Source organism: Pygocentrus nattereri, chromosome 13, assembly GCF_015220715.1.
Source record: "Pygocentrus nattereri isolate fPygNat1 chromosome 13, fPygNat1.pri, whole genome shotgun sequence".
Lineage (NCBI taxonomy): Eukaryota > Metazoa > Chordata > Actinopteri > Characiformes > Serrasalmidae > Pygocentrus > Pygocentrus nattereri.
Window position 1 is genome coordinate 1,764,928 of NC_051223.1, and position 14,371 is coordinate 1,779,298.

The window sequence follows — 14,371 nt, forward strand, 5'->3', positions numbered from 1 at the left end:
AGAGGAGTCAAGACTGGAGCCAGTGCAGTCAGTGCAACTCTGAAGTAATATAGTACATATAATTGCACTATAATATGGTATAATTGTGTAAGCAAAAGGTACTGAAGATGAACCCTTGAGAGTATTACCCCAGTACATTTGTTGGGAGTGTACTGTAGATAACAATACATCACACATGGTCAAGAAACACATAAGCAAATCTTTTTGTGGTTACTGAAGAATTTGATTTGGTTTGAGGCAAATATCCGAAGATTAAGGTGTGCAGTTTGCACAACACTAGTTTGTGTGCATAAGTCCCCATTGCTTGTTAGTTACATTAGCCCTGTGGCTTCAGTGCAAAGCTGAAAAGCAGCGATCTCTATAAAACTGATTTTTCACTGAACTGACACCGCAAAGCTCCACAGTTGAGCTCAAGCCAGCAGCACCTTGAAGAGCGGTGCAAGCGGTGCGAGTGGAGAGCATGATGCCAGTTGATTCTGCAATAGGTTAATAGTCTTTGGGAGTAATCAGTCAATGCTACCTGCCGTTCCGTTGCAGTGCGTTTCACGTCGGCCTCATTATTCTCTGACTGTTGTTTTCCATCCACTGCATGGCAGGAGGTAATGGTGCACTGCTCCGAAGTCAGCGAGACGTGGGCAAGAGTAATGGATTAGGTGTGTTGACGGGTTCAGTGTGGCCCATTACCTTACTGATCTCTGTCAGAATCCTGGCCCGCTCACTTCAGAGCCGAAGCTGACCAATTTCAGCCTTCCCTCACATCTGTACGATAATAGTGCTCCCACTCTGCTGAGTGCCTCTGTCACAGGAGGAATGGTCTCTGACCAGACAACATGCAGCTATCCTTTTGTTATCATATTTTGTTTGCAGATTCAATTTTGTCAATTTTCACGCCTCTTGCCTGGAGGTTTGTTCTTTTCATTGAAATTTCTGATGTTTTCTTCTTTCTCTCATGATCCAGAATTTGATGGCGCTCTCTCTTCGGGGAGCTCTAGTGAAAGCACAGCTTTTTTGTAGGATAGCAGGCACCACTTTGAGAAATTGTTGATCTTGTATGCTGGGGCGTACGTGCAAGCCGTCAGGTGTAGTTTCTGTTACTTTGTTGAATTAAAGTGGAAAGGGAGAGCCCTGTCCTAGGCCATTAGCTTATTGGAGGTTCATAGCATTTCTGGGCCTCTGGTATGAGTATGTGCATGGAGTTTTTGTTAACATTCCCGGTGAACGGTACAAACCTCCAGAGGTAGTAAATGTGATAGAATCGCTTTCTTGTAAACTTTCCCCTCGATGGTCTTTGCTTGTCGTCAGTGCATTGCCTTCTCGAGGCATGCCGTTGAGCAGTCGCTTCTTCAATGTGGTGAGAACGATCTTTGAATTGAGAAAGATACGCAACTGTCCTGACAGCAGAGAGGGTGAAATTAGATCTGTCTCTCCAAAGGCTCTTGTGGTTGTGAAGAACAAAGACCGTTCATAATGATCAGCTGGGACGAGCATGGCAGCACTCTGATTGACTCTAAGAGAGAAGAGGTTTTGATGTTATAGAAGTCTACAGGCCTGAAAGCATATGTCACTGTCTTTCTGACTATTATTCTTCCTTTTATTCCGGCAACGCTCTTCAGAATAACCTTGCAATATAAAAGTTATCTGGATCATAATGGGCTTTTTCTGCAGTTGTTGGTGGTGTTATCATTGTGAACTGGCAATGCAAACACTGGTGATCCAATATATGTCACAATTTGAGCTTTCCTGTGTTGATCCCAGAGGTTCAATACAAAATGATAAGTGTGAGGTTACAGTTACCTTTTGACTTCATTTTGTGAATGGCTTTTTTTGTGAATTACGATTATGTGTTCTCATAATGGGCGGCACGGTGGCACGGTGGGTGGCGCTGTCACCTCACAGCGAGGAGGGCCTGGGTTCGATTCCCCGGCCGGGTGACCGGGGTCCTCTCTGTGTGGAGTTTGCATGTTCTCCCTGTGTCTGCGTGGGTTTCCTCTGGGTTCTCCGGTTTCCTCCCACAGTCCAAAGACATGCAGTCAGGTCGATTGGACATGCTAAATTGCCCCTGGGTGTGAGTGACTGTCTGTCTGTCTGTCTGCCTGCCCTGCGATGGACTGGCCACCTGTCCAGGGTGTATCCTGCCTTCTGCCCGATGACTGCTGGGATAGGCTCCAGCGACCCTGACGGAGAAGCAGTTTAGAAAATGGATGGATGGATGTTCTCATAATGGCCTTTTATCATCAAAGCTGTGTACGCTCAAATCTGATTACAAAATTAGCATATACCATTTTAACAGAACGCTTTGCTTTATCATCAGATGGAGAGGAAACAACTGTTTCAACGTGTCACTGATGAGCAGTGCGGGAAAGAGGAGGACGCTGTCTTTTTAACCATTCTGTCTTAAATTGAAACCTTTTGGTCAGCCCTTTGTCAATGTGAGGGCTGAGGGGTTTTAGACTGATGCTTTTAAGCTGCTCACAAACTGATTTATACACAAGTAGACACCAAATTCACCTGTCAGTCTTAATATATTTGAGTAAGTTTCTTTATGCTCCGAATGGACAGCTCGATAATCAGTGCGCTGTTATTTATTCTCTGAAATAAATGCAGTGGGGAGCAGGCTATCTAGCAATCCTGAGCAGTAGGAGAAGCATTTGGACTGACCCAGGTGATTAAAACTGACATTATCTAAATAGAGATGTAACGCAGACAGTTACGAGTCTGCCAAGACATCTCCATGTCTTTCACAGGAAAGGGCCATTTGACTGACATGAAAGAAGGGCTAACTATAAATCACTGTTTTCGCATGATGGCAGATTATGTTGCTGGCTAGATATGCTGCTGCTGCTGCACGCGTCTGGTGGCTCAGTAGCAACTGCGCTTCATTAAGCTTAGTTTTCTGTTGGACTGATGCACAGAAACACCTCTTCATAAAAATTGTTACGATTCAACACCTTTTATTGCCATTTATAGCAAAATTTTTAGAAGAAAAAATAAATTGTACCATTTGTCTGAATGACTTTTCCTTAGGGAATATATTACTTATCACATTTAATCACATATTTGTCGCAGTCCTAATAACCTTCCATCAAATAGTTTTGATTCTGGGCTGAATTCACTCAGAGCAGGCTCACAGCTTTCCCCCACCCTAACAACCCACTCCCTTTGTCAGACGCACTCCCTCATACATATTCAAAAACTCTTGATACTCTCTCGTCCAGTCACACCCACACACACATACACACACACACACACATTTTCGATACCACTTATCCTTCTGAGTCCCGGGGGGGTGATGGAGCCTCTCCCAGCTGTCAATGGGCAGAAAGCAGGACTCACCTCGGACAGGTCGGCAGTCCATTACAGGGCACAACACATAACAGAGAGGCTTTTCCCAGTCCCAGTCCCTGACCAGAGAGCACTCCTCCATAATCTTTGTCCTTGTGATCACCTGCAAACATCAGTCTGGCTTTTGTATGCCAGTCTTGGAGCAGGGCTTCTTGCTTGCGTGACTGCCTTTCAGGCCATGGCGATGTAGGACTCACTTAATGACGGATGTAGATATATCTTTCACCAGTTCCTTTTGTTGTTGCCATGAGTTCAGCTGAACCATTCTGAGCAAAGTTTGTTCAGCCATTTGTCCCTGCTTCCTGAACGTGACCTGAATGTCTATGCGTTTTCTTGTGCACAGTTGTTTGTACACATGCTGGTGGTGTCTTCAGTTGTTTGGAAATTGCTCCTGAGGAGGAACCGGATGTTGTAGAGGTCTACAATAGTTTTCTAATGGTATCAAGGGCAAAAAGGCACTGTCTCTAACGGTAGGCACTTAAATGCAGCCACAGGTAAGATGCCAATTACCACACTGGAAATCTGATGTAATCATTTAAAGCTGAAATGAACCTTCTGTCTCTTTTGGCACGTCAGGTAAAGCAAGTCGGTGCCCTGAGTGACAAAGAAGTGTACTATAACATGAGGCGTGTGGAGTTTTGGGCTAGATGTCTTTAGTATAGCATTTGGAAATGCTTGGCCACTCTATATGATCTGCAATGAATCAGATGCCATTATAAAAGAACATGGTGGCTGTCAAGCACAGCTCATGTTTCATTTCCTGAAATATGTTAGGTTCTGTAACCTGCCTGTATGTCGGTCCTGTAGAGCTTGCCTGCTGAAAAAGGCACTCTCTTTTAATTGGATAGAGCTAAAACATTCTCTCTATGTGCTCCTACATTTCAGTCTTTATTAGTGGTAGAACAGTATTCAGTGCCTTATTATTTTTTGTAGAATGCACATAATTGTAATAGAAAAGGTCTGTCTGAGTCGGGGCCTTGCCGTTTGATGATCTATTGTAGAGCTCTGGCTTTTGTTCTTTTGTAGCTGTTACTTTATAATTAACTGTTTTTATGGTGCCAGAAATGTGTTTGGTTTCTCAATATGTGGACATTTTTTTTTTTGTGAACGAAAGAATTGCTCTTATGGGTGTGCTTTCCAAAACTCATAGCATGAGTTTGCGTCCTGTGGGATTAATAAGAGACTGTGTAGTAAGACAGCCATGAGTTTTGGTAAATATGACCACCACGTGGTAAATCATAGTCAGTGCACACTCGGTTGCCAAAGCCCTATGTGTATATCTTTTTCGCTGAGTAACCATCGGTCGTACCGTCGGCCTTGGTCTATATTGTTGCCGCAACCCTGTCAAAATCTGTTGCTCTTCGAGTCTCATCCTGCAAGGGGTGTGTTGACCTCAGACATGTAGCTGAAACTTCAAAGCTGTATTTTTTGCTGTAGGTCGTTCCATCTTGCACATGGAGAACACCATCAGCCTGCCTGCTGACTTCAAAGGGAAAGGTTATATGTGCAACAAATGCCATTCCTCTACTTGCTTTTTACAAAGAGCTTATGTTTGCTGCAACATCCCCAAGGCCAAACCCTTTGTTGTGCTGGAAAATCAGAGCCAAAATTACAGTAGGCCAGTAGACAGCACCAGACACACTTTCTGTTATAATGCTAAGATTAATTTAACTCAACAGAGACACTATAAATGGCCTTTGTTACACCCGACTATCTAAGACATATTTTGGGAAATTGGCTGGAAAAAGACAAGAGTTAGTGCCTTCTATTTGTTATTCAAACAAAATAATGAAATTGCATCATTAGGTGCATAATTAGACACATAGATTTACATTTGGGTTTGTCATTTACATTCTGTAAATATGTTTGTTTTTAAACTCAAATCATAATTAAATAATGAAATCTTCTCTTTATAAATGCGATATGATTTTCTTTTCTTGTTTCAATTAATTATAAGCGACAAATACAACATGCTTTTGATGTCACCAGTGATAACTGTGACCTCTAAGGGTTAGTGGTCCATATTTGAAATATTTTGGTCCATCTTTTTAAGTACAGTTGAATTGTGTAGTATTTTGAGAGCTATTTTTCCTCATAGTCATGGCTTTGACTCTTGTTATTTAACTGTAGTATCATTATGCCACTGAATACATGGTAGAATCTTTATTATTAGGGCTGTAATTATCTATTATATTACATCAAATATAGACATGTACCACTGTGGGAATGGTGAGCTGATGTTTTTGATGTAGATTAATAAACATGTATAAAATATAGGAATTGGAAACGTAGAAATGTATTATAGAGGGTTATAGTGCAATAAGAGAAACGAAGCCCAATATTGTCTAAGTATTGCTCCTCAGGGTAAACAAAGTTAAGGATTAAGGGTCCCTTATTAATCCCACAACGGGGAAATTTCATCTCCGCATTTAACCCATCTGTGAAGTGATACACCACATACACACTAGTGAGCACACACACTAGGGGGCAGTGAGCACACTTGCCTTGAGCGATGGGCAGCCCAATCCGCAGCACCTGGGGAGCAGTTGGGGGTCAGGTGTCTTGCTCAAGGACACCTCAGTCATGTGCTGTCGGCTCTGGGGGTCAAACTGGCGACCTTCCGGTCATGAGGCTGGTTCCCTAACCTCCAGCCCACGACTGCCCCAAGGTGATGATAAGGAAGTCTCATGAACCTTTTAGTCATGAGATGTAAAACAAAACACTGGAAACATCTGTAATTTGTACAGTAAGGCACAAGCCATTGTCATACTTTAAATGTGTTTTACAGATTTATACAGCATCCCGTGTTGAATTCTGGGGAACATTTTTGGTACAGGCAGATTATACTATAGACTTTATTGTATGGCTACTGTATTATTATTATTATTATAACAATATTGTTGTGATGCGACAAAACGTACAACAACAAAGGACTGTTACCTTCACTGCAAATTCATTTTTTTATTATTTAAACGAGCTGAGCTACATTGATATGTGTGGTAAATGCAACAAGTTTATACTAAACTAGTGTTAGTTAGAAAACATGAATCTAGTTAGCTATATTATTATGTAATTAAGATTACAAAATACTTTACTGGAAAAATATAATCTAAGAATCCTTTTTAAAGACTAAATAGGCCTGTTAACTGGTCTGTTCGTCACTTTTTACAGTTCAGGAGAAAGAGAATTAAGAATTTAAAAATAAGAATTTCATTGTACAAAATTCCAACTACTTGCTTTCAGTTCACTGGGAAGGACAGTGCCATTGATGATTTTGTTAAATAAAATTTCCTACTTGCTGTATGTGAGACAGATGATAATGATTCTTTTCTTTTTGCAGGTGGGCATGCAGTAACGCTTGAGGAAGATGCGCCAGCGGTCGTGGCTCTTCAAATGGCTGGGAATAGGCATAGGAGTCCTTTTAGTTGCAGCTTCAAGTTCGTCTCAGGACACAGACGGTTGGTGCTTCTCCTTGAAGTTTGTGTAATATAGCAGTGAACGCTGGGATCAGAAGACGACTAGTCGAGAATCTTTTTCCGCTTGAAATGTGCTCCCTCTTAGACTTCTCTTTCATAGTATTTCACAAGAGGGTTTAGTTCTACCTTGTATTGACGCTGAATGTGGCTGATGGATTGATACCTGGGCGATCGAATGCCTGTGAAATGGAAATAATCCCAGGGCCCATATCTTATCGCAAAATTTCCTTGAAAGTATTTGTTATTGTATTTAGGGGCAGTCATGGTCCGGAGGTTAGAGAACCAGCCTTGCGACCGGAAGGTTGCCGATTCGAACACCTGAGCTGAGAGTATAGGACTGAGGTGCCCCTGAGCAGGGCACCCAACCCCCAACTGCTCCCCGGACGCTGCGGATAGGGCTGCCCACCGCTCCGTCAAGTGTGTCTCTTCACTAGTGTCTATGTGGTGTTTCACTGCATGGATGGGTTAAATGCAGACGTGAAATTATGGGACTAATAAGGGTCTCTTTTGCATATGACTGCATATCCACCTATTCAGTCTACAGCAGTTTAGACCAAGGTACTGAGCTCATAGTTATAAGGAGTCTTTGCACCAGGACGGCTTTTTGAAAGGCACAATACAGGCTGAACAACCAGAACAGCGATAATTTGCTTATATATTGTGTCTTTAATACACTGTAATAAAAACAGACTGGTTTACGTTGTAAAATGAGCATGTGCACTTTTCTTGGATTATAAAACCATAAAGTGCAGCTCAGAGAAAAAAAAATAATTGCAAAAACAGAACGTAAAATATTGGCTTTTTTGATGCGCAGTGTATGTGAATATCCACTGCCTCTTGATGCAAGTACAGCCCAATTGTCTTGATTGACCTTGATTGTGCCTTCAGCTGGTGCTAAAACAACATGCATCTATGTGAACAATGCGGTACCATATGGATGCAAACACTGTGTTCAATACAGCCCATACAGAGGAGATTCCTGTGTTGATACAAGCATGCAGGATATACAGGGTGCCAATCAAACCTGGCTTTTGTGCAGGAACCCATTTCCTTCAACCTGTTTTGACAGCCAGCACCACTCATACGTTGTTGAGGATATACATCAGTGGAGTAGCCTACCATTATCTGGGTGGCTACAGGCAATCAGATAGAAAGATTATCCATCCCACTTAGACAATGGATTTTTGTTACTCTTCTTTATCAGCTTGAAGTGTCTGAAAATGATGAAATACGCTCTTCACTTTGTGCTATATAGATAAAACATTGTTTTCCATACACTTCGTACAAAGGAGACACCAGCGTTCTCGCAGGTGTAGATTATATATGGGGTAAAACAAAGCTTGTGGGGCTTTCTTTATTTTTGTGATGTCAGAAAAGTGTTTACCTACTATCCACAGAATCCACCTATTCAGATAACAGCGGTTTCGTCAGATCGTGTTGTAGTTATAAGGAGTGTTTCAGCTTGGATGACGCACAATAGAGGGCAGCCGGTTAGAGCGGAGGTAATTTAGGTATATCAGTTTATGTAAATGTTTAATACAAGGGGATAAATAGAGGTTGGAAAATGGTCATTATACATAAATTCACACAAACCTCATAAAATCGACCACCAAAAAAAAATACAAGATCAGCAAATTGTGGCACCTTCTGCATTAGTCTCATTGTTAATTGACAAGCCCAAAAATAAAGGATAAATCAAAGGTCAATTATAAAATGCACTGAGATATTACGAAGTGTTCCTTGTAAGGACTGTATATGAAGTAAACAGCCAAAATTGTATTAAACATATCCAGTATAAGAACACAATTTAGTTTAAACCAAGGGGCCAGCAGCTGGAACATGTTCATTTACATTTACAGCGTTTGGCTGACGCTCTAATCCAGAGCGACTTACAATTTGATCATTTTACACAGGGAGGCCAAGGTGGTGTTAGGAGTCTTGCCCAAGGACACTATTGGTATAGTGTAGGGTGTTTGCCCAGGTGGGGATTGAACCCCAGTCTACAAGGCAGAGGTGTCAACCACTGCACTATCCCAACCACCATGTTCATGATTATATGACCAAAAACTAAAAAGTTGACGAAACGACTGGAATATAAAATATTATACAACAGTTCCGGTCACACAAGCTGATTGGTTGAGATTGATCGTAACTTTTATTTCGCCGTAATATCACTTTTTTTCACAAACACTGCATCACTCCACTAAAACTGCATTGCTAAGCAATGACAGCTGTAGGAGTCGCCCAAGCCATTTCAACATTTTTACTTCTTACTTTATGCACAACTTACTTTATGCACTTTATGCTACCTTTACATTTGACCGACAGCTGCTTTGGTCCGACTCTGAAGATGAGACGACACTAAATTCCCAAACTGTCGTCACCACTGAGCAGCTTTTCAGTCTCCAGCTGTGACAGAAGAACAGCTGAACAACCTGGAATCAGCCAGAAATGAACAGAAACCTCGTGTTCAGAATCTGACCAAATCAGACTGAGCCATAAAACTGGCTCAATAAAAAACAAAAAAGCTCATGACAATTCCGGAATTTAGAGTAAGGAGCTGGAGAACGAACTGCCGGCTGCGCAGCAAGTGGGAGGAGCTCGTTACTGTGATGTAGCAACAAGCTGCTCTTTAAGGAGCTATAATTAGGAGGAAGGAGCCATAGCTCAGTGTGCCTCAATAAGTCTCCAACATGTCCTTATTTGTAACTTGTGCACACCCGTAATCAGAGCTGGATGAAGGACACAAATCATGTACCTGAGTTAAAGTAGAGACCCCCAAGGTAAAATATCACTCCAGTAAAAGTAGAAGTTCCTCCCTTTAGACCTCAACGTGAGTAAAAGTACTAAAGTATTTACCTTCAAATGTACTTAAGTACAAAGTAAAAGTACTAAAAGAGTAATTCTGGCTCTGATGTCCTGTTATCATTTTTATAACCAGACTGGCTTCATGAACTCATTTCAGGTGAAAGTCCTCCAGCGTCTCTCTTGGTAAACCAGTCTTTTAATAGAACGTCATTAATTAGTGACGCTGACGTCTATTAAAATGATCAGAAGCACAAAACACTGAAGGTAAACAGTTTCCATCAGGGAGAACCGAGTGGCTCTGAAATCACTTTTTACACACGAGCAAAGTTTCAGTTTCAGATGACTTTGTAAATCAGTTACAAGCTGAATAAAAACTGGCTTTAAACTCAGGATCACAAATAAGTTTTCCTTTACTATGTTGATCTGTAGGCGTCTGTTCATAAACATAAACCAGCCCAAACTCATTTACTATAAAATGAAAGTGTTTGTATGAATTCAGAAAAAAAGAAACGCGCCAGTCTCGACTGCATATGTGGACATATTTCTATATTGTGGTGTTTTTACAGGTTAGGTTAGTTCATCATTGGTGCTCTGGCTTTGCGCTTCTTTTGTTTTGACATGTTACGTTTTTATACACACAGAAACCAAAAGGAACGACAGATTTCTCAAAATGTAGGAGGAAAAAGTCGGATATTAGACTCTGAAATGTAGTGGAGTGAAAGGAAAAAGTCGCCCAGAACGGAGAAACTTCAGTACAGATACACCAAAAATACTAAAGTACAGAAACTAATTACATTTACTCAGTTACTGTCCACCTCTGCCTGTAAGTGAGTTCCTCACACCGCAGTACGTGACACTTTCTCTCTCAGAACATGAACGAAGTAGTTGTCTTGTCATTTGAGGATGTTTGCCTTCAAAATGGTGCATCGCTGCCCTTTGAAAAAGCTTTTACAAACAGAAAATGTTTTTACGGACATTGGTTGTGTGATTGATTTGTTGTTTAATGGTTAATCAGGTATAGTTATATAAGCTGTGAAGTGCACACGTCATGCAGGTTTTGTTGAAAACTCTGGTCTCTCCATCTCGCCCTGAAATGACTCTCAGTAAGACCGGTGGAAACTTCATGCACTTTCGTGGTTGTATTTCACCTGCATGGCACGTTTCTGGTACCTCAAAATTCAGTTCAGGTCTCCAGCTTTCTCTGTTTTCCCTCTCTCATCACAGCCCGTGGAACACACCTTCACGCTTATCTCTTGTAGCATGTCTGCCCACTTAACCATAGCTTATTGATCCAGGTACAGTGGATGGTGGTTGTGTTAAAGAGTGAAAACGATGGACTTCTCAGCTCAGTTTTTACCCAGTGATCTGTTTTTCTTTTATACCCCCAAGCATCCGTCCATCATTATGTATTATGGAGTATTACTTTCATTGTTAGTATTAACAAATCAAGTTTATACTGGAGCTTTTAACTCACTGAGCCGTGGGGTTGTTCCAGATATAATGAAGTATTATATTATGAGTTGGGCTGTTATTTTATTGATGCTTTTTTTTTTTTTTTTCCAATACCAAAACTTGTCCCAGTAGGAGAGCAAAGCATAAGCCAACCTACATCTAAATGAACACATGTCCTAAGAAATGAATACATTAAATAAATCTCATATGGCCCTTTCAGTTTTAGTGCTATATCTTACAAAAAAAGGAAGATTAGCCTGTGTTTTAACATAATATGTTTAACGTGGTGCCCCTTATACTCTTTAAGGCTACGTGTTCTCATGCTGTGTTGTTTTTAAGAACTGATAAGCTTGTGAACATCAGAAAAACCTGTTTAATAAGCATTAATAACATAGATTTAAACCACTGTTAATGCAACCTTCTCTAAATCTATGCTTTGAAGTTCGGGCTTCTTTCTCAAATAATCCCACTTCCAAGAAGTTTTGACGCTGTGCGAAATGTAAATGAAAACAAACTGCAGTGATGTAGAAATCATTTAACCCCAATATTTATTTGAAAATAGTATAAAGACAACATGTTGCTTAAATTGAGATGTTTTTTTGAAAAACATGCATATTTTGAATGTGATGGAAGCAACATGTTCCAAAAAAGTTGGGACGGGTGCATGTTTACCACTGTACTCTATCACCTCTTCTTTTTAGAACACTTTGTAAGCATTAGGGAACTGAGGAGACCGACTGCTGTAGTTCTGTGAAAGGTTGAAGTGAAAGGTTTTCCCATTTTTACTTGATGTAGGATTTCAGCTGCTGAACAGTTTGAGGACTCATTTCTCATATTTCTCGTTTCATGAACTACCAGATGTTTTCAGTGGGAGACTGTGCTGTACTATAGGCTGGCCAGTTTAGCACCCAAACTCTTTTACTACGGAGCCATGCTCTTTTAACACATGCAGCATGTGGTTTTAAATTGCCTGGCTGAAATAAGCAAGGCTCTTCCTGAAAAAGACGTCATCTGGATGGCAGCATATGTTGCCAAAACCTGTAAATATCATTCAGCATTTGTGCCTTCACAGATGTGCCAGTCACCCATGTCATGTGAACTAATGCACCCCCATACCATCATGCTTTGATAACAAACCTGATGGTCTTTAGCCTAGAGGATGCAGTGACCATGATTTCCAAAAAGAAATACAAATTTTGATCCATTGGACCACGGAACACTTTTCCACTTAACCTCAGTCTATCTCAAATGAACTCTGGCCCAGAGAAGGTGGCAGCATTTCTGGGTCCTGTGTCTATAAGACTTCTTTATTGCATGGTAGAGTTTTGATTAGCATTTAAGGAGGCAGTGATGAATGGTGTTCACAGACAGTGGTCTTCAGAAGTGTTCCTGAGCTCATGCGTTTCCGCTGCATGACTTCCACTACAGAATCTGCTACTAGTGTAGATTCTTGAATTGTTGTGCTGTTTACCCACACAGTGGTCAACTCCTGTCCATCTTTACTTCTGAAAGACTCAACCTCTCTGGGATGCTTGTTTTATAACCAAACATGCCATTAAAATTGGTCAGTTTTAGCAGTTGATATGCTGTCCTTTTACTATTGTCAAATAAGTACAGGTTTTAAGTGATTTGCACAGTGTCCCAGCATTTTTGGTTATATTATGATTGTAGTATTTTGCCAAGTAATATTCTGCAAATCACATTTATCATGTTAATTGTGGTTTTATTTTATCAAGGCTGTAGATTTATCTGTAAATGAAAGTTTGAACCGTGTTGCTAGTGAGTGTGTGTAAACATGGTTCTAAGATTCTAGTGGAAACTCTACAAATGGCATTTTAACCTAACTTTGATGAGATGTAGGCCTACCAAAAATAGATGTGCCAGGTGTTTTCTAGCTAAACTGTAGCTGACTATGTCTATAAATTGTAATGAAAATGTTTTCTATAACATAAATAGCAAAATGAAAGTTTAAAATTCTGCCTCATTTGTCGAAGATCAAACACTGTAAGGATATTAAGGTTGTAGGTTGTATAGCTTTTTTCATCGTGTGAAGTATGAATACACACATGTACAAGTGTGTTGCATTTTCAGTAAATACACACATTATTAGTGAAGAAAATATATTTACATTGATAATTTTAGTAAGAAACGAAAGTGTATCCTTTTAGCCCCACTGTATAAATGGATGCACAATTCTTGGCCAATTTGCCAGCTGTCTCTCAAATATAGTCATGTCTACTCCCACTTGCTCGATAGGTCAAGTTTCAAGTTCAAGTTTAGGTTTATTTGTGATTTGCACAACGTTAGGACATTTAGGCATTGAAATGCTTATGGTGAGGCTCATGTGATCACTTTACAGAAAGTAAATAAGTAAAAGTAAAAAAAAAGTTGAAATATATTACATATACACAAAATATAGAGAAAATACACAAACAATATAGAGAAATATAGATTTTAAAGTGGCGTAAGTGACTCATTGTTATTGTTCTTTAATGTGACTTAAAGTGTTAAAGTGTTTTTGTCCATAGCGGAGATATGATATAATAATAACGTTGACAGAGTGACTGAGTGAAGTGGTAGTTGGGGACCCACAGCTTCACTGCTTGTTCAGAAGCCTGACAGCCTGTTCATTAACCGGGTTGTTCCAGCCTGAATGCTTCAAAATCTTCTGCCTGATGGCAGGATGGTGAACAGGCAGAGTGCTGGGTGACGCTGTCTGACCGGAATTGTTGACCGGCAGCGGGACTGGTAGACGTCCTGTAAGGCTGGTAGTTTGGTCTGTTCACTGTAGGGCTGGGCGATATGTCTCTAAAATAATATCACAATATTTATTGCGATAACAATATTTTTGGCGATATGAAAAAAAAAAAAAGTTAAAGTTTTGTTTAGTATAAATTTGTGTTTCAAATATTCTGTTTTGTAATCAGTAACTTACCAACCCTGATTTTGTATAAAATAATACATTCTAAATAAAATATAATAATGTAACAAATGTAAAAAAAAAAATCTAACACAAAATTTAAGCGCAGAAACTTGCATGCATATAATCTGTAAATGTAAACAATTACTTATAAAAAATAATACTTCAAATGAAGCTTCACAGTAAATGCAAAACAAATATGGCCTTCAAAAAAGGCAACACATGCACCTTCATTTCTCAAATGCTGCCTAAACCTGCAGCCAATTAGAGGCAGAAATTAGTAACCCAATATCACAATATTGCCCCCTGTGCTAAAAGGCCTTTCAGAGGCTGCGCTGGTAGCTGGGATGCACACATTTTTTTGCTAAACGAA

The 14,371-nt window shown here is 40.2% G+C and overlaps 1 protein-coding gene across 5 annotated transcripts in view; it reads left to right on the forward strand.

Moving 5' to 3' along the window:
• pcdh15b (protocadherin-related 15b) overlaps positions 1-14,371 on the forward strand; it is a 323,144-nt gene that overhangs the window by 14,995 nt on the left and 293,778 nt on the right. For all 5 annotated transcript variants that reach the window (XM_037544214.1, XM_037544216.1, XM_037544217.1 and 2 more), the window contains exon 2: positions 6,683-6,800. In XM_037544214.1, coding sequence (XP_037400111.1) covers positions 6,710-6,800 — 91 coding nt within the window. In that variant the 5' untranslated portion in view covers positions 6,683-6,709. The remainder of the gene's footprint in view (positions 1-6,682; positions 6,801-14,371) is intronic.